We start from the raw sequence: 20,902 nt of genomic DNA on the forward strand, positions 1-20,902 counted from the left end.
ATAACGACGCATCCCTACTCCGTGAGTGAATAGTGAATTTCATTATTGCTACTTTGAACTTCCTCTAAGCTTATTAGCATATCAAAATTTATCAGACTATCTTATTTTTAATATTACATACATCATATCCACATTTACTGGAAATTTGGCTTTACAAACAACCATAGTGAAATTGTACATTCGACATCTTTGCGGCCTAATTATATACGTATCGTATATACAATCGTAGAATGGAAAGTCCACAAAGACTTTCAAGACTTGAAAAAAAAAAGCTTCGAACCTGTTTCATTTCTTCTCGTTAGATAAAACTATTTGTAGATCAACTAAAATAGATTGCAATAATAAAATTGCCTTCACACTATAACTACCAACAACTAACAATCTATTTTTACCGAAATAGTCAAAATGATTTTTAAAAATATATTTAATATCTTTTTTTTATTTTCATTCAACGTCAATTAAAACTATTAAACGTATACTTGTAAATTTAAATAATTTTTACAAAAAATTTTACAAACTAGTCATTTTGACATCTTAGTATTAGAAAACGTTCAGCGTTGAAAGGTATATTTTACATATACTTACACAAATTTATGAAATGAAGATTAATGTCATTGTCAATATGGGAAATTCGATCGTAATAAATTGCAAATAAAAGTTTCTTTTAGCAGTTTTTTTCCTGTGCAGTTTGAGGCTGACAACGAATGTGCGACCACAGAAGTCAAGGGTTGCCGGATATCGCATCACTCTACATAATATAAATACTATGTTAATGTTAAATGTGAGTGCAATGCATAATGTATGACTTAGTTTAACATATATGGCTCGGCATATCTCGATTGTTATGTGTTTCATTGCGTTTAGATTATAATATTACGCAAACATAAATTGCAGATTACATACACATGTGTGTGTCTGTATACATATATGTATATACACAACACATATACATATCAATTTATTAAATATTTGTATACAAAATATTTATTTAAGTGCTGAGTTATATGTTAAAATTAAAGAAAGAAGTAATGCAGGATTGAATTATATTTAATAATATATATATATATATATTGTTAAAATACACAAAAATATACCTTTCTTAGTTTACGTAGTTTTTAAGCTAAAATGCAAAAATAGAATAGTTCTATTGTTACATAAGAGAAATATATTATTATTATTATTATTATTATTATTAATATTAGGTGGTCGGTCTCTTTTTCCCTCTTTTGTCATGAATATTAATTTACATAATATAATCACTTAAGTACACTTATTGTTATTTGTAAATAAACTCTTATAACCGAATTTATCGAGATATTCTTATGTAATTGTACTCCAAGAAAATAAAGCTAAACTACATAAGAAATAATATTTAATACTATCTGTAAATATTTCCAAAATTTTGTTTTCTAGTATTAATTAAGGCTTTTCATTAATTACAATTTTTGTCTCGACGTATGACGTTAAAAACGAGAAACCATTTGAATTCTTTGAGTTATAGTCATGATAAATAGAAATTTGTGTCATTGTATCATTGTGCCATTAATTGACGATATAAATCAATAAAAGATAACAAAAGTTTTTCGTTTTGTATTACTTTACGAATAACTCATGCATAATTTCTCGCTTTTTGCATCACAGTCTGATATAACTGCATTGTCCAAAATATGATAATGAAATCATATTTCATGTATAGTGAAAGTGTATATTAATATTTTTGCATATCAGCGAAGTGCACTTTCTTTCCCTGTCCATCTAAAGCCTCCATCAAGCTCGAAGTAAAACTAAATTCTGAACTACTCTCGTTTTCTTGAGCTCTGTAAATTAATTATTGTTGGCGTTACATAAATAATAGTCTTAAATGGTTAAATATTTATAGTAAATAATTTGCTATATATCAGAATGTTTCGTGTTTCGTTTACACTAATAATTTTTATCTTAATAAAGAAAGCGACATACAGTGTATCCAGACTTGTTAAACTGCCACTCAATGCTGACATATTAGAACCATTAATCTTCAGTACATCAAGATAAGTATTTATAACCGCCACGTAAATTCCTCTTGAGCTAGATGTGCCTAGATAACGTAAACTAGATAATTCAATTAGCATACGTTCGGGATTTCTTTCCGGCGTACTATATGCCTCAGAATCGAGTTTCACTATCTCAACGGATGAAAAATGAATAATAAATAAGTATGGTTTGCAGAATGCTAAAACATAAAATATAACATATTAATGGCGGAAGTTATACGACCGACTCTGCGGTCAAACGACTAGAGTGACTAAAGCATTTGCATCATTCTAAGCGAGCACTGCGACAGGTTCGCATGACAACTACATGTAGAAAATTTTTCTACGAGACATTGAAACGTAGTTATAACTGCATAAAAATTTATTAACTACAAAAAAAAAATAAACTTTTAACAGCTTTACTTATTAATCTGCGATTATATTTCGCCGTGTTTTAGAATAGCTACAATCTGTAAAATATCTATCATTTAGTGCATTCCGACCGCAAAAGGTTAATTGACATATAATTTATACAACATAATTATATATTATTACGTAATATAATTGTATACTTGAAATAATATTTACCGAAAGTAAATGGAAAGTGGCTCCATACTGGATCAACGGCGCGAGTTCTTCTACCAGTTTCATCCACAAATACGCCAAATCCATTATAACATAATAGAAGTTCAGCTGTGCCATGTATATTGGAAATATTCAAGACGCAAACAGGAAAAATACCATGTTTAGCTGCGTCCGACATTCCCGCCTTGACCGAGCTATCATCTTTGTCTGGGAATTCTGTATTATTCGTATTGGTTATTAATCAATTATATTCAAAATTACATTCCTCTATTAAACAATCGCGTTGCATAACGTTATATAATGTTAATAGTGATAACACATATAAGTTCTACAATACACAACTTTACAAGTGGTTTCACTTTTTATTATCAAATTCTTATGTTCTATAGCCACCAGTATCATGCGTGCGTGCGTGCGCGCGCGTATGCACGTGTAAAACTTTTACATAACTTACAATAGTGGTATTTGCAAGCAGTATAAAAGGCAAATTCATATACAGTTTAAAGAAAATATAACATTATATTTTTAAATATATTTCATTTACTTACCATCTACATTAAAAGTTTGCAAATCAATCTGAAAGAACTTGTGACATCCTACGATAAGGAGATTTGAAGTAAATATCGCGCAATTACAAGGGCCCTGAGTCTCCAGTTCACGAAATTCGACAAACTCTCCAAAATTTTCTTCAGTTCTCCACATAAGTAATCTGTATTAACAATAACATATATGTTTAATATTGCTGTAAGATAAAACATTTAAAGATTATAAAAAATGAAGACGTTAGCTTGAACAATAAAAACGTTTTAAGCCAGTATAATCCTTGACACTTATATAATCTTTGTGCCTTTGTATGCAAAACATATCGACACTTCGTTAACAGGAAGTCTACGTATGTATTAATAAATTTCAAGGACAACACGTGTAAAATGCTGAAGTAAAATGTTCTAGAAGCAAACTACAGCTGCACATATTACAAAGTATACATTGTCAGTTAAAAAATTAAGATATCTTTGAATTGACCCTCATTCGAGTTTAACTAGACATAATTTACTTTCATCATATACGATTGATACCTTCGAGATATCCAATAGTCTTCGGGGAAGATGAAAATTTTTCATATTTCGTTTTAGAGATATTTAGAGATATTTTAGAGAAATTTTAGAGATATCAGTCCGCAACATCTTTAATTATTTACTTTACGCAATATATAAGATTGTCTATTATTATATCACAGATATTTATAAATAAAGAAAAAATTATATACATTATACGAGACTCAGTTGCAGCACATAATAGGTCCCTTTGCATTTGATAAAGATGACAACTGTCAGAAGTAGATAGCACACTTCTCGTACTGATCGCTGGCCTAGAACAGTCAGCAGCTAACGCGTTACTTTTCAGCAACCTCAAGTTGCAGTACACCAATTCTCTATATTCACCAGCTATCATTAAAGCTAGATCCAATTGGGAATACAGAGATAGCTGGTGTATCAGCTTGACGCCTCGTATCGTGGTGAGTGTTTGAGATTTAGAAGGGCAATACGAAAACAAGCCTTCTTTTGCGCCCAATAAGATTACATTTTCTGTATCCAGATCTACTACGCAGTTTAAATCCAACTAAATACAAACAGACAAAGAGAGAATTTCAATCCACATTAATAAGATAAATCTAAACATAAACAAGATCTAACGCAGAAAAAACGAAACGAACTCTCTCTTTCTTTCCTTCTCCCCCCCCCCTATATATATACATAAAAAGGATTAAAGGCAAGAGAAATAAAATACATTGAACCATCTCGTTTCATCTTTTTTACGTTGAACCTGATAAAACGGGCGAAACGTTCATTGTGGTTCAGTCAACATCATGTATGCCATAACATTCCCTTAGACTGAAAATTTACGATTTTCAGTCTCACATATAAACGTATAAAGTGAAAATCGTACAAGTAATTCTAATTATGACGGTACTGTTATAATGGCTTTAATTATAATAGTTTCGACCTCGTGCATATATATATATATATATATGTGTGTATATATATATATATATATATGAGAGACTAAATCGTTCGATTCTTGATCTAAGGAATGGTACGGCATAAGCGACATCGACTGCTCGTCTCAACGTATCACGCTCACCTGATGTTTTTCCAATCTAAGTACAGTTTCATATTTTTTATACCTAGGTACTGTACTGTACAAACATTGACTGGTGATGGTCTTTAAAGCTTTCAACCATTCTTTCTTGTCGGTTTGACTCAGGGCCATCACGTCCAATCTGAACGAAGGCCAGCAAGTGGTTGTAGAGTTTGATTGTATCCTGAAGATAAACGGTACGTCGGATTTGGCCGTTCCCAATACGTCAGGTTGCTCTACCGTCTCTGAAACGTTGAACCCACTGTTCTCCATTAGATCTAAACGATTGATCGGTGTCATTCCCGGGCACGGTTGGTGCTCGTAGACGCATAAGCATGATCCTTCCAACTTCAGATATTTTCTTTCCCAGCAAGATTGTGTCCTACCAGGAACTTTCACCCATCCTTCCATAACAGCATTCTTATTGTTATCCTTATATTGAGTACTCTGTAGCTCCTACACGTACAGAACGTCCGAGGGATATCGAACAGTGTGGACGAAATTTAGGGATTAAAAATCATAAAATCAAGAGGCCGTTTAAGCCAAAATACAAATAATATATAAAAACTAATAGAGACAAAATGAATGAAAACAAAGATAAAGTAAAATGTTGTAATATATGTAATAAAATAATTTAGTCGTGAGATAAATAACTAATAAGATAAATAATAAAATAAAAATAAGAAAATAAATCAACAACCAGAATCGTGCGGTGTACGCATGCAGAAACAGGCACGAGTAATACTTACCAGGTCCGGTTTATCTGGCTGATCGATCGCCAATGTCTGGACACTGTCTCCTATCGATGCTAGACTCTCATCGCTGGTCTGATGATCCTTGTAGCAGTATTTCGGGAAACCACTCGGTAGGCCGCAACTGGCTGGTACGGATAGCGTGCATTTCAAATGCGTCATGATCTGACACTCGCTGCAGATCGTGGCGCGTCTTCCAAATGGTATAGTCTCCGAACACGCAGCGCACTTGCCAGCACGCATTGGCAATCCGACGTCGAATCGGTGCGGGATGTTGTGTCCTATCCTCTGTGGGGATAATTCTCGAATCAAAGAGCTACCGGTCTTCGTAGTAGTAGTAGTAATATTAGTAGTAGTAGTAGTAGTAGCAGCAGCAGCAGCAGCAGCAGCAGCAGCAGCAGTCTTCGCTGCCCTCTTGCTGTCCGATGACGTGGGAGACGTAGGCGCCGACGTGGTCATAGACTTCAAGACCAGCAGCTGATCCGTCAGTGTTTTCACCTTCACTCGTTCCTTGGCGAGTTGATTCTCCAGTTCACGATATCCCACTAGCATACCTGTGCCCACCGGAGGCACGTTTTCCTTCTGCTTGGTGCCGAGTATCTTATCGCACACGGTCTTCTTTTTCTTGTTGGACTCCTCCAGTTGCAGTTGCAAGTAATTGATCAGCTTATTCTGCTGTTGTATGGTGCTCTCAGCCTTCACTTCTCTCTCCTGATATAACTGCCGCATCTCCAAGCAGGCATCCTCCAACTCTGCTATCCGCAACCTCAGCTCTTGCCCTTGATCTACGCTGCTCTGCAGATCGGACATGAGTCCGAAATTCACTTCTTTCAACTCGTACAACGACGTCAAGTGCTCGCTGGCTTCCTCCTTCACGATTCTCGACTCTGCCTTGGCGGCCTCTAAAGCGCGACGGATCTTCGACAGGTCGCACTCCATCTCGCCGCACTTCACGGTCAGCTCCTTCACTTGTACGTTGAGTTCCTGCACAAGTTGCTTGTATTGATCTCTCTGAGCTATGAGGCTGTCCCTTTCGCTCTCTATATCACTCGTTTCCGACTCCAACTGCTCGATATTACGCTCGGCCACTAATCGCCGCGTTTTCTCTTCATTCTGTGCGACACGTGCCTCGCGCACTTTGGTTTCGGCGGCCTCCAAGTCTTTCTGTAGTTTCATTTTATCCTGAATCAACGTGTTCTCGCGCGTCTCGTGATCGGTCGTCAATCGCTCGTAGTCTATCAATTGTTCCTCTAGCACCGTACAAGTGTCCTTCAGAAGCTCGATATTTATTTCGTAACCCTTAATGTCTTGCTCGAATTTCGTTATTTTAGACTCAAGCCAGGTCTTCTCTTCGTTATGTCTAGCAGCGTTCTGCGTCAAACGTTTGTTCTCGCTGCTCAGATTGTCTAAACGGTCTTGATTCAATCGCATTTGCTTGCGAATAGCATCTAATTCTCTACGTAACGACGCGCTTGTAGACTGAAGTTCTTCGATCTGACGATTGCCTTGAGTCAAAGCCTGAAAAATACGAAATGAACAGTCAATTAATGTGTGATAAGATCTGTTATAGTAAATAAAATAGTAAATAAATCCAGCGTGTGTACCCTTTGGGCTGAATCGGCTTGCATCTTATTCCTAGATGCTTCTCTTGTGACATCAGTTAACGACGCTTTTGCAATGTCTAATTCTTTCAACAGTTTTTTGGAATTCTCTTCTTCCTCTTTCGCTTTACTTGTTAATCTTTCTTGTAACTTTTGTTTTTCTTCCTGTAACGATTTGATCTTTTCTTCAGCCCTCTTAGCTTCCCTCGTAGCTATACGTTTGTCCAGATTTGCATCCGATAATTCCTTCTCCTTTTTCCATAGAGCCAATTGAGCTTGTTTTGCCGTTTGTTTCTCAGCTGCCACATCTTCCCTCAAAACATCAAGTTGCTGTTGCAGTTTCTCCGTTTCTTCCGGTCGATAAGCGAGTTTTGTACTTGTAGCTTCAGTAATTACTGCACGAGTTATAGATTCTATCTTATCCGATCGTCTAAGACTAGCATTTTCCGCTTCCAACTTTGTGACGCTATGCTCTAAACGTTTTAACAATTCCTCTAAATTGCCAACCTTGCGCATTTGTTCTTCTACAATTAGAAAAAAGCTGGTAAGTCAACCAATATAAGAAATACTGAATAAGCTTCTTCACATAATTCACCTTCTTTTTCCAGAGAGTCCTGTAACCTTTTCTGCAATGCAATCTTATCTTGTGCTGCTTTTTCAAGTTTTAAGGCGTGTGCCTCACTTTCCTCCAAATTCATCATGGTTTCATCCAAATCAGTTTTAGTGACCTTTAAAAGTTACAATTATTTCAATTAGATAAAATTTTGTCAAATAAAAACTTTATTAGATTTTTGTTACATTGATCTTTCATATAAAGTACTGGAATACACTCACTTGCAACTGTTGCTTCAACTGCTCGTTTTCAAGATTCATTCTTTCCACTTGTTCATTTAATGTTGTAAGTATCTGCTCAGATACTTTCAGATCATCTATTTGTCTTGTTCTATCTTGTAACTGTTTACGTAAAGCTTCAATTTCGGCATCTCTCGCTGGTAATGTGGCCTGTATAATACGTAATTGTTCTTGACAATCTTTCAATTCATTTTGAGCCAGCTCTAGAGCAACATTTAATCTCGATTCACGACAGTGATTAGAGTCCTGTTCATTTCGTAGCCTGGTCTCAAGATCTGTATTTTTTGCTGTTTCAAAGTCTAATTTTGCACGTAGATCAGCCAATTGATTATGACTGCGTACAGCTATTTCCTCTAGTTTAATTTCAACACCTTGAACACTCTGCCTGCTTAATTCGCGTGTTTTTGCCAAAGATTCCTTGTATTGTGTCTGAAATAAATAAAAAAATATTGTTATCTATATTCGATCATCTAAATCTATTTCAAATTTGTATCTCTTTTTCTATGTCACCAATATTTAATCAATAATTATGTTATACTCTTCTACAAGTATAATTTTTCCTTATGTTGCAGCAAAACAGCATTGTATAACTTACTTGGAATACACGTAATTTGTCCAATTCTGCATTAGCTGTCTGTAGTTCACATTCTGTCCTTTGTAGACGTGAACTCATATCATTATTGCTTGTGCACAATTCTGTAATTCTTGTAGTTTGTGCATCAATATGCTTATTTAATTGTGCTATTTTTTCCTTTTCTGCATTTTCCCACTTGCGTTTAGCTTCTCTTATCAGTCCAAGTGCACGAGTTTCTAAATCCTTCCTTTCTTGACGTTCTAATTCTATTCAAAGGGAAAGAATTGTAGATCATGTGAACGTTTCTACCAATATGCGCGAAGACATATACAAAATAATTTATCACTTATATAAGTTTATCTAGCTATGCTGTAATTCTATCGTTGAATTAGCTGGTTTACTCAGAAATTAATAAGTGGTCAACTTACCTAATGTTCTTTTAACTCCTGCCAATTCTGATCTTGTGGTTATGAGTTCTTTCTCGAGTATGTCTCTTTCTTTGTTGGATGCTTCCAACCTTCGTGATTTTTCTTCCAATTGCATTTCTATTTGAGATATCTGTCTGGCCTTGTCAATTATCTTCTCTTGGACTTCCCTCCTTTTGGCTAATTTCGCCTCAAACTCCATTTTCTCTTTGAAAAGTTTGTCAGACCCATTGACAAATGCACTCAAAGTTTACATTAGAATTGTCTTTTCTAGCTCCATTAGTGCCGCATTTGAGCTTTGTTTCTTTTTCTTTCAATGCTTGATTATATATTTGTTCTGTCCTAAAGATGAAACATGCAAACTACTTCAACTAAAAACAACATACCTATTTGTTCGCGCGAACTCTCAACTCATAACGGTCATAAATAGTACTGTGCGTCTTATTTGAATTTGTTTCGTTGCTCATGACACCAGAGTGTGCAAATGTAGCGAATATGTTGCCCTCTAGTGACTTATTATGGTAACGATACATTTATATGATATTCTTGTATTGTCGGTTTTAATTTGTATCGCCATGTTAAGCCAGCGGCACACGGTGCTTGTTTTCGTGCTGGATGAAAATACTGCGTTCTGATTGGTGCATTTCCATCCATCTTCGAAAATATACCAATCAGAACGCAGTATTTTCATCCAGCAAGCAATCCAGCACGAAAACAAGCACCGTGTGCTACTGGCTTAATATGGTATAAATGTTCGTATTATCTTCAGCGTAGCTAAAATAATTGTTATCGTTATTCAATTATCACCGAGCCCTTCGGGGCCCCTTTGCAAATACAAAAATTTACCCAGGGCTGATAGTCTTTAGCTGGTGTATTACCTCATCAGTGACGACGTTCATGTCAATATTATAATAATTCAAACATTATTGTAATACAGATATGAACGGGAGTTGACAAAACATGGCGGATCAATCAAGAACTGGCGCTTTTATGTCCAGTGCTTATTAGGTCCCTAATAGAATGTATGTAGTCCCGCCATCTATATAGTGTTTCCCCACACATTACAAGAAAATCACCGCCATAGTTGCTCATGTTTTTCTCTGACACTACACTCTTAAGAATTTTCTTTTAATTGCAAGGTGATATATCATAAGAACCGGGCCAAAATAAGGAGAAAGCAAGGTGATATAACTTATCACTGCTTCCTTATGACAAATTAAAGTAAGCAGATTGATATTACAATTAGAAGTAGGTATAAATATGTATGTTAACATCGATGTTATGTCATATTTTTCTCCCTTAAAACTAATGATTCAAGACTTGATTTTCTTTTAATTTTTTGTAAGACCACATGTAACTCATCAGTGTTAGTTAACACAGAAATATACTATACATAAAATTTATATAAAATTAACATCTTGATAATTATTAATATGTTGCGACAATTATCAAATAAAATTTAAGAGAACTATACATAAATGTAAAGTTAAATAATACTTGGTATTTCATATTTAAATATCATATTCTTAGCATGAATACTTTATGATTATTGAATATTAGTATTTATTATTTATACAGATTTGTATTGTTAAAATATATAAGAAATACTTATGAATTGCAGAAAAATATGACACAGATAATATATATTAATAGTTGGTACTTTTTCTATGTTGGCACATCTCTTATTATGTTTATTATATTTATAATAATCATTTTATTTTAGCAATGGCTATATCAAATGTAATCTTGCCATACTTTAGCAACAATTGGAGATATAGTAGTGCACCAGAAGGTCAAAAACCATTTGAAAAAGTAATTGGGCTCAGCAAGTATGGATTAGTTACTGGTTTTGGTGTCGGGGTATACGATTGTATTCTTTTTTCCCAAACTTCTACATTCTGGAATTCAGTGAATGTTTTATCCTACTGGATGTTGCCTTTTACTGCCATGTGTGCCACTTTTGCATCAGTGGCTTATACAACAACAAAGTTAAGAGGCAAAGATGGCTATGCAAACTATGTTATAGCCTGTATGTAATACATAACAGAAAAAAATACTAACCTAACGCTAATTATGAAACAAAGAAATTATTTTTTGTTATAGCTTTGGCTACAACTGGAGTATTTAATCATTGGCAAAAAAATATGAAACTCTCAGTTTCTTATGGCTTAGTTTTGATGGGATGTGCCACAGTTAAGAAGTTTGGTGATTTAAACGATTGGAGCCCATTACCTATGGATATAATCGAAAATACACCAACCCAACCTGTTGTTGCTCCTATCGATTGGACACTCTATAAGGATCCTAGAGGACGTAGACCATGGGAATAAAGATCTTTATGAGGTGATATATATGAGAAACTGTTAGCATTATATTAATATCTAATGACAAATTAAGTGCTGGTATAATGCAAAATATCGTAAAATGTAACAATAATGTTATGAAAGGATGCAAAATGTATCTAATTTTATTATGTATATTTATTCAGGTTCTAGTACAGAAAGAGAAATAAAAAAAGATTATAAATAAACAACAGTTATTTCATATGTTATTAAGGAAATTTCGTCAATATCTTATCCTTTGTGAGATGTGAAGCAAATCTTAAATAATCAAGTACAAGTCAAATTCCTGTTTTTAACTCATTGACAATCATGTTGATAAATTATTAATAGTAACACCTATTTTTATTATTAAAATTCTATTACAGAGACATAAAACTTTATTACAAAAGAAAGCCATGGTTGTATCATGTTAATGAAGGAATTATGTCAATGTTTCGCCCTTTGTGACCTGTCAAATAAATAACATTATATAACTTAACTGTCAACCCTTGCTTTTGATTTATTGATGGATATAATCGTAATGATAAAAATCAAGTTAATAGTAAGTTAATAGAATGTTAACAATATATATTTCTCTGGTGCATTTAAATGTATGAAATAATAAATTATATTACACACATGGAAAATATTTTACAAAATGCACACACAATTTCTATTCTTGTATTTAATTGTATTTAATATAAGAAATACTTACGCATGCCTCAAGATACTCGATTCTACGTTCGAGAGTAGTCAGTTTTTCATTAAGAACTGCTATCCTTGATCTGCAAGACATGTCTGTGAAAAAATATTTTAGTTGTATAATATCAAATTGAAACAGTCGTCACATTAACAAGTATTCAATATATTTTGACAAATTACCGAAAGAGTTAAGGAAATCTGTAATCTTTTTAATACTGCCAGTGATGACTTCTATGTATTCGCGATTAGCCCAGTCCTGTTGAATTTGCTTTTGTATCGCTTCTCGATGTATAGCTGCCATTCTCGCAGGCAGCTAACACGCAAATGTTATATTCGTGTGTTGTTTTGATAAAAAGTTAAGACTATTGGACACTATATGAAATATTTTCACTGTATAATCGCATTGTTTGCGATGGTGATTAGGTTAAAGGTCTACAAGAAGCATACAGAGACCTCTCATAGAGACACTCGAAATAAGCAAAAACATTTATCGCTGTCACCGCGAGATCGCGTCGTCGTCGTCGTTATAATATTAGAAAAATGGATAGATTTTTTATTATTTGTTATCTTAATAATTAATTAGCTGATCAGTTACGATATTTAAGTTAGTTTAAAATCTACCAACTTTATAATTAAAATTAAAGTTTCCGAAACTGATTTCGGAACAGACCTGTCGTTTGTTACATGAAAACTTACTTTTATATTACACAAAATAATTGTGTATATTCTTTTAGATCTAAAAATATACTCTAATCGGATTTGAGACTGCACTAACTACGGTAGTTACTAATTCGGATTGCCGTGTAAACGTAGTTTATGTAATAATTTACAGCTGTACAAGCTCAACTCTACTGTCTCACTTGAATCATTTTTGTTTTTAAAACAAGAGACAATGATTTGTATAATGTTCATATATTTTCAACTTACACGACTGTTTAAATTGAGTTTTTCACATTTTTATGTGAGCAAAATTTTTTAAATACTTGTTTAAGTTGCTAAGGTGTTAAAATTTTTCCGAAAATTTAATTTCACCGCGTCAATCGTACGACGTCTGAAGACCGTATCACACTAGCGACTCGCGACTGCGGCTGCGGCTGCGATTGCAATTGCGATTCTTCCTCAACCAATCAGAAAGCCGTCTAGACGACAGTCGTGAGTCGCAGCCGCGAGTCGCTGCTTTCTGATTGGTCGAGGAAGAATCGCAATCGTATCGCAGCCGCAGCCGCAGTCGCGAGTCGCCAGTGTGATACGGTCTTATCGTTGTGAGTAGGCAGAAATTGAGCATCGAATCAGCGACCGTGTCGGATCAGGCATCGCAATCCTGCATGTATGTACATACACATATGCTATTATCAGTAGTTACACTGAGTTACACTCATCTTATCTAATCCTACAACAGTAATTCGGTAAATTTAATTTGTCGGATGATTTTGGCACACTTGTCCCTCAATATCCGTTTAAGAAAAGCGTTGACTCATTAATTGATAACCATTCTGTAAAACGTAGAGACTCGCCATTTTCACTTTATATATATATATATATATATATATATATATATATCGAGTGTTCTATAAATATAAATCGTATGTTGTATAAAACTTTAATGACGAATGCATACATTGATCTATCATGCAGCAACGTGCCAATTCGAACAGGTAGACATTTTGGCATTTTGCCGGTTGTATGCTTCGTTTGTGTCGCTATACATAATAGAATGGAAAATTTTAGAATTCAATTCTAAAAGAATTCAATTATAAAAGCTTGAAAGCTTGATCGCGTTTTTATTATACAGTTTGAAAATAATATCTTGGTAAATTTAGTGTATCGATAAATTTAATTTTTGGAAATATAAACATATTCGACTTTAAAATAGTTTGTATCTTATTAAAATTATACTTATATGGGAAAGTAATTTTATGAAAGTTTATAATTATTTTTTTAAAAAGTGCAATCAAGTGCTTATAGGCTAGTGGTCTACTTTATTAGGAGAAAAGTTTTGAATCCAGATTGATCTTATTTAGTTTTTAATATGTTTAAATAAACTTTCTTGTTACAACATTGTATATGAATGAGATATAATTTGGAATTAAAAGAATATTTATATTCTGCTTTTCTTTTTTTATAACTAGTTTCATGGAAGAAAGCATTATTAATTCTCAATTATTACATACACACAATGATAGCCTTACTATAAATAAGTACGTTGCCCTTTAACTATTTTATTTAGTGCAACATTACGTATACACAGGATTGTATACGATTTATGACACGAAAACTCTCTATGCCACCCGTGTTATGATTCCGAGAAGATGCAGTCTATTATCGACATTTCGCTACATATCCAGTTTGCTATCTAAGAAGCAGTGTGGTGTCGTACACAGTCCTGTGGATCGTTCTCTGATTGAAAGGGTTCTATTCCCAGTCGGACGATACACTAATAGGTAATCACCTCTGATGTATTTTTTAAATTCATTGGACTAAAATTTCACTTTAAAAGTAGAATGATAGCCAACTCACTTAAATTCGATTGATTTTTCATTCATAATGAATTTTTTATTTTGTATCATCAAATAAATATTTTCAGTTGAAATTGTAGAGCGAATTGGATATATTTCATTATCTCAGAGGAATAGATCCACTTTAATCTATAGAAACGTTCACTCATACGGAACCAAAATCCAAACTAAGATGAAACATTCATCATGAAACATTTTTACAATTTTACATAGTATTTTCATTATTGTTTCGAGTAAAATTTTATTATAAGAAATTTAAAGAATACCTTTACTTTTTTTTCTTTCGCTTTGCTTCTTTTTCCGAAAAACATCTATTTAAAATTCATTGAAGGACAGTTCAGTTCATCATTAATGAATGCATTTAAAATAGGTCGGATTACGAATCATCGGCATATCTCTTATCAACTGTCAGAATGGCGTCAACGTCTAAAGGCAAGGACAAAAACACCAGCCATTTTGGCGCAAAAAAACTGAATCGTTTAAGCTTGGAGAAGTCGCCGTATCTGCTGCAACATGCAACTAATCCCGTGGAATGGTATCCTTGGGGTGACGAGGCTCTGGAACAAGCGAAGAAGGAGGATAAGATGATTTTCTTATCTGTCGGTTACTCTACGTGCCATTGGTGCCATGTGATGGAAAAAGAATCTTTTGAAAACGAAGAAATTGCACACATTATGAATGATAACTTTATTAATATTAAAGTAGACAGAGAGGAGAGGCCTGATATTGACAGGATATACATGACATTTGTTCAAGTAAGTGTTGTTAAGCATATACTACCATGTATAAAAATCATGTTTTTATTATATTTAACGATTAAACAATTCAATTGTGTATATCATTATGTTAATAAGTATACCTGCAGAGAGACATATGGAGTGTAAATTAATTTACATCCACTACCTACATGAAACTATTTCTTATGGAAATTTGAATTGAAAAAACATTATCTATTCTTTTTTTTTTCTTTTGATGAGAATTAATAAAGTAGCAATTGCCGACTAAAATTAATATGCATATATTTGTCAGGCAAAATCGGGTCATGGTGGTTGGCCGATGAGTGTTTTCCTAGCGCCTAATTTAACACCGGTGACAGGCGGAACATACTTCCCACCGGATGACAGATATGGCCTCATAGGGTTTAAATCACTCCTGCTAGAAGTTGCGAAGAAGGTATATGTGCAAAACATAAACATACGTACTCGTTCATTTAACACACTTCGCATCCACATTTAACCCATTATGTATAATCATGTGAATCTTACTTTCGTCAGGCCCGTCAATGATATTTTCTTTTATGGTAGTGGGCACAGCAGAAGAACGACATAATAAAATCAGGCGCTAATATAGTAAGTCGCCTAAAGGATATGGTCGAGCGTAGACAGAGCCTAAAAGTAAGTAAAATGTTAAAAAAATCTGAATAATTTGAGAACATTAAGACATCGTGCTTTCATCGATTTTTCTATTGCAGGAGGGCGATGGATTTCCGACGGTAGAATGCGGCTTTTTGTGCGTTCATCTTTTGGCGAATGGATACGAGCCGAAATTTGGAGGATTTGGCAGTCAGTTCAGAATGAACGCACCAAAATTTCCCGAGCCAGTTAACTTCAACTTTCTTTTCAGCGTATATGCTTTGAGCAATTTGTCCGAGCTGCGTAAGGAGTGTCTAGAAATGTGTCTACATACCCTAACAAAGATGGCTTATGGTGGAATTCACGATCATGTAGGACAAGTAAGGCTTGTTTTCAGTATCCTTATTATTACATGTGAATTGAATCGTCTTGCTTGATCGGTTATTCGATTCTTTAAGGGATTCTCGAGGTATTCCGTAGATGGTGAGTGGCATGTACCACACTTTGAAAAAATGCTCTATGATCAAGCGCAAATAATACAAGCTTACGCTGACGCTTATGTTATCACAAAAGATTCGTTTTATTCCGATATCGTGGACGATATAGCAAAGTACGTCGAGCGTGATCTACGACATAAGGTACTGTTTATACTCCTTTTTTGCTTATTTTTACAATTTTATGTCAAATATATTACAAATATAGAATGACCTATTATTCTCCAAGTTATAACAAACAACTCTCTCTCTCTCTCTCTCTCTTTCTCTCTCTCTCTCTCTCTCTCTCTTTCTCTCTCATTTTGATCCTTAGATCGCGCATATGTCAAAAATATAATAGTGATAAGAACATAATGTAAGTAAATTTAATATGAAATATTGAAATCACTGATGTTATTTAGGAAGGTGGTTTCTACAGTGCGGAGGATGCAGACTCACTGCCGGAGTCAAAGTCTTCGGCGAAACGGGAAGGCGCGTTCTATGTTTGGACTTACGATGAAGTCAAGAGTCTTTTAAATAAAAAAGTACCTGGCCGTAATAACGTTCGATTTTTTGATCTGATATGCTATCACTTCAATGTGAAAAAAGAGGGAAATGTGCGAAAGGCTCAAGTACGTATCGTGATTGTAGGGAACCAGAAGCATGGTAAAACTAAATTTCCATGATATTTTATGTTGTAGGATCCTCACGGCGAACTCACAGGTAAAAACGTGCTTATTGCATATGAGGCAGTGGAGAAAACTGCGGAGCATTTCAACATTAGTCTGGAGGATACGAAAACCTATATCAAGCAGGCTTGCTTGATTTTGTTTAAAGAAAGATCGAAAAGACCGCGACCCCATTTAGACGATAAGATGGTTACAGCGTGGAATGGTAATGCGGTCATCTACGACCTCTATAACCTATTACAATAATATCTTTGACCTATTATAATAATATCCATGTGTCGTCACCGCTTTCACTCTTCGCACTTTCGTGACGCACGTTCTCGAAAAATTTGACGTAACTCTTCTCTCATCTATTTGCAGGTCTTATGATAAGTGGCTTCGCGCGCGCTGGAGCAGCTGTACGGAACTCAAAGTATGTAGAATTAGCGACGGATGCTGCCAAATTCGTGGAGCAGTACTTGTTTGATAAAAATAAAGGCACGCTGCTTCGTAGTTGCTATCGCGAGGAGGACGATAGGATTATACAGACGTAAGAGTGCACTTATTTTTGAGTCTTATTTTTGTACGATATACACGATATACACGACACACACACACACACACACACAGCTCGATAGTATATCGATGATTTCCAATAACGATGATTTCCACAGGAGTGTACCGATATACGGTTTCCACGACGACTATGCGTTTGTTGTGAAGGGACTACTCGACTTATATCAGGCCAACTTTGATGTACACTGGCTCGAGCTCGCCGAACAGTTGCAAGATACACAGGATGAACTGTTTTGGGATTCGCAGGACGGCGGTTACTTCTCAACAGTCGAGGACTCTCAGATGATTCTACGAATGAAAGACGGTACGTCTCGACGGCTGCTATTATAGTATTTTTAGTATTTTTAGTTCTATTAAATCTCGAGTATTTTAATGCGCATAGTCACGTTAAATGTGTGCGCGCCACGAGTAAACGAAAGCGAGCGAGTCGAAATATTCTACCATAAAGATCATGTGGAATGCTCAAATGTTCATGACGTATTCAGATGTGGAAATATGTTCAGATGTTGTTCTTAATTTTAGATTACAGATTTCGAAAAATTACTTCAATATGGCAACTATGACAATGATAGGAATAAATGAATAAAGGTGGTAATAAATGCCAAAAATTAAGACAAATTTCTAAAAATATAAAAACTTTCTATTACTTGGTTGCAGCTCATGATGGCGCAGAACCGTCTAGTAATTCGATCGCTTGCTCCAATCTGTTGCGGCTAGCGGCTTTCTTAGACCGTAACGAACTCAAGGAAAAGGCTGCGCAGCTCTTACGCGCTTTCGGCAAAGGACTCACGGAGATACCGATTATGTTTCCGCAAATGACCCTGGCACTGCTCGATTATCACTACACGACGCAGGTCTGCATTGCTTCTACTTTTTATTCACGGCTAATAGTGCGCTAATAGTACATGCACGTGCGCACGGATTGAAGAGTGGCCGCATTTTTGCGAAGTTTGTGCGGCACTTTTTTTCGGTACTTTCTTGAAAAGGATTTTTTTCAGATTTATATAATAGGGAAATCAGACGCTGAGGACACGAACGAGATGTTGAACGTGGTCCGAGAACGTTTAATACCCGGCATGGTGCTCTCACTGGTCGATCATGAGCGGTCACAGGACAATGTCCTGTTTCGTAAGAACACGATCATCAGTAAGATGAAACCACAGAACGGTCGCGCGACGGTTTTCGTGTGCCGACATCACACGTGCTCCCCACCCACCACGAGTCCTAGAGAGCTTGCCTCTCTATTGGACGACAAGGGATTTTCCGCCTTGTGAACAGCGCGGCGAGGTGGCTTGGATTTCGCATTGCGCACATTCACCGTGTATCAGGGACGGCAATATACATAGCCCAGGGGAGTCGTGCCGCGATTATTCACCGATATATCTTGGCTCGCGTCTCAGGATCTACTACTGTTAAATAATGCAATGTTAGTCGATGAACTGGCATAGGGAGAGTTCGTTCCTGCGGTAGTATCGTCTTCGTGACTAGAGGTAACTCAAACAAATCGTTAGCGCGTCGCGGTCGAATAGAGAGATCTATCCCTTCAGTGTTGTGTCGACGTTGACAGTGTTGGGATCGCAGAGAAGATTCGTTGTTATGTATTATAGTATTGTTTCGTATTGTGCTGTAATACAATTGTATTGTATTGTAATATCGTTTATTCTTGTTCTGAATAAAGTAAGCAACTAATAAAATAAATATGCATTACACACGCTCTTCTTCTATCGTTGTTTATCTATTTTGTTTTTTTCTATCTCTATTGTTTCTCTATATTATTAACAACCTCGTCAAGTAGCGCATTTCGTGAGATATGCCAAATATTGAGGATCGTGATAGTCACTTGAAACGGTTGCGAACGTGCAAAACACGCGTAGTTGGTTTCTATTTTCGGCCGTACGCCGCGTACGGGGAGGAAGTCAATTAAGGCCGACGATAGCGACGGCTGGCATTTGTAATCTCCGACAGATTTGATCGTTTCCGGACACCGTAGACTTTAATCGCGTGTCCAGTATCCGACATTATCGGTGTTTCATTATCGGTGTTAGTTCGTCGTTTTTCCCGTCGGAAATCGTATAATGTAACTGCGACACACACACACACACACACACACACATACACACACATACAAATATAACTCTCTTGTAGCAGCTTTTCCTACTTTCTTGTTCGATTTCCGAACAAAAATAGACGAGACGTGCAGAGAGTTAGCCAGCGTGATGATGCTTCAGCCTTTGCTCGTCGTAGCACTGAACGACAGGTATCGGGAGCTTTCGTTAGGAGATCGTAGCGTGGAAGATCAAAGATCGCTACCTGTTTTTCGTTACGCGGATGTTGATACGATACCGGATGCGATGTGTATAATCCGTTACGTTACGAATGGCATGTAGTCTGCACTGCTACGAGTTGTTGCATATTTTATTTGAAATGTTTTTAGAAAAGGGATGTGTATGCGTGCATGTCATCCTTCCGTTTCACAATGTTATTTATATTTTAAGAACTAAAATCTACAATTAGAAAATTTATTATATTTTTTTAGCAAACTAAACTCTACCAACAGTTTATTCTTGCATTATTGGAAAACATAATAAAATTTAAAAGATTCGATATGGAAAAGAGTTATAACATTCTTTCTGTATATTCATACTGTGCTCACAAGATAACGACACACGCACACATACAGAGTGCGTACTAGATAGGTACGAACACACACACACACACACACACTAAGATTTGCTTATAATTGTTCTTATATTTAAAAAGTCGTCTTTTAAATACATCTTCAAAAACTTCTTAATCGGTAAGATGATTTGTACAGATGTTGTATGGAAAAAAATCAGTATAGTTAGAAACACAAAACTTATTTGGCAGAGCGCAGATAATAACAAATATTAAATTCAGGATGGGACCGATCAGATGTGTTTTTTTAAATATTTTATTTATATAATAACGTCGTTTTATTAATCTCGTACATAAAAAAAAACGCTTCAGTATCTAAGAAAGCACCTAACGGATTACAACGTTAAAGTCAGAATTATGAAACGGTCGCAATTCCTTATCGTCCGCTGTCGATACAACTTCAACTATTCAGTGTGTAGTGTATCAGAGTGTCTTATCGGATGACAGTCCTTCAAATACACTGTTTTCAAGTGATCATTGCGCGTTCCCTCTGTCACTTCCGTTACGCGGGACCGCGGCTCCAATGGTGACGGAAACGAAATTCTTTCCGAGTAAACCTGCGGTCGTCGCGTTATTGGCAACGATACATTTTCCATCCGGTTCCACTTCGTACCCGTTGGCAGATATATCGTTGCCGAATAACGCGTTTATTCGCGACATTGTCAATGAATTAGCCGC

General features: G+C 35.5%; 4 protein-coding genes across 10 annotated transcripts; 2 read left to right on the plus strand and 2 right to left on the minus strand.

Moving 5' to 3' along the window:
• Positions 1–1,207: 1,207 nt before the first annotated feature.
• On the minus strand, positions 1,208–9,462 carry LOC105186778 (citron Rho-interacting kinase). The gene is made up of 12 exons (XM_011147215.3): positions 8,944–9,462; positions 8,537–8,781; positions 7,924–8,370; positions 7,685–7,817; positions 7,093–7,613; positions 5,486–7,006; positions 4,740–5,192; positions 3,865–4,217; positions 3,146–3,306; positions 2,601–2,813; positions 1,960–2,212; positions 1,208–1,817 (listed from the first exon to the last, which is right to left on the minus strand). The coding sequence occupies exons 1-12, from the start codon at positions 9,140–9,142 to the stop codon at positions 1,709–1,711; spliced, it is 4,608 nt and encodes a 1,535-aa protein (XP_011145517.1). The 5' UTR covers positions 9,143–9,462; the 3' UTR covers positions 1,208–1,708.
• A 541-nt stretch (positions 9,463–10,003) lies between these two features.
• On the plus strand, positions 10,004–11,605 carry LOC105186784 (uncharacterized). 3 transcript variants are annotated; one of them, XM_011147237.3, is made up of 4 exons: positions 10,008–10,188; positions 10,664–10,969; positions 11,044–11,283; positions 11,429–11,605. In XM_011147237.3, exons 2-3 carry the CDS (start codon positions 10,666–10,668, stop codon positions 11,268–11,270), a joined length of 531 nt encoding a protein of 176 aa, XP_011145539.1. In that variant the 5' UTR covers positions 10,008–10,188; positions 10,664–10,665; the 3' UTR covers positions 11,271–11,283; positions 11,429–11,605. The 3 variants fall into 3 exon arrangements, with proteins under 3 accessions (XP_011145548.1, XP_011145539.1, XP_011145529.1); XM_011147246.3 differs by lacking the exon at positions 11,429–11,605 and having other exon boundaries at positions 10,004–10,161; positions 11,044–11,418; XM_011147227.3 differs by lacking the exon at positions 11,429–11,605 and having other exon boundaries at positions 11,044–11,418.
• On the minus strand, positions 11,551–12,427 carry HSPC300 (hematopoietic stem/progenitor cell protein 300). The gene is made up of 3 exons (XM_011147260.2): positions 12,144–12,427; positions 11,977–12,059; positions 11,551–11,730 (listed from the first exon to the last, which is right to left on the minus strand). The coding sequence occupies exons 1-3, from the start codon at positions 12,262–12,264 to the stop codon at positions 11,704–11,706; spliced, it is 231 nt and encodes a 76-aa protein (XP_011145562.1). The 5' UTR covers positions 12,265–12,427; the 3' UTR covers positions 11,551–11,703.
• Positions 12,428–13,192: 765 nt separating this feature from the next.
• On the plus strand, positions 13,193–19,257 carry LOC105186803 (spermatogenesis-associated protein 20). 5 transcript variants are annotated; one of them, XM_011147273.3, is made up of 13 exons: positions 13,193–13,290; positions 14,191–14,404; positions 14,850–15,234; positions 15,509–15,652; positions 15,784–15,873; positions 15,951–16,211; positions 16,290–16,469; positions 16,727–16,936; positions 17,006–17,198; positions 17,354–17,522; positions 17,647–17,852; positions 18,206–18,402; positions 18,547–19,257. In XM_011147273.3, exons 2-13 carry the CDS (start codon positions 14,259–14,261, stop codon positions 18,820–18,822), a joined length of 2,457 nt encoding a protein of 818 aa, XP_011145575.1. In that variant the 5' UTR covers positions 13,193–13,290; positions 14,191–14,258; the 3' UTR covers positions 18,823–19,257. The 5 variants fall into 5 exon arrangements, with proteins under 5 accessions (XP_011145575.1, XP_011145589.1, XP_011145596.1 ...); XM_011147287.3 differs by having other exon boundaries at positions 14,212–14,404; XM_019843065.2 differs by lacking the exon at positions 13,193–13,290 and adding an exon at positions 13,601–13,618.
• The last annotated feature ends 1,645 nt before the right edge of the window (positions 19,258–20,902 follow it).

Source organism: Harpegnathos saltator, unplaced genomic scaffold, assembly GCF_003227715.2.
Source record: "Harpegnathos saltator strain DR-91 unplaced genomic scaffold, Hsal_v8.6 scaffold93, whole genome shotgun sequence".
Lineage (NCBI taxonomy): Eukaryota > Metazoa > Arthropoda > Insecta > Hymenoptera > Formicidae > Harpegnathos > Harpegnathos saltator.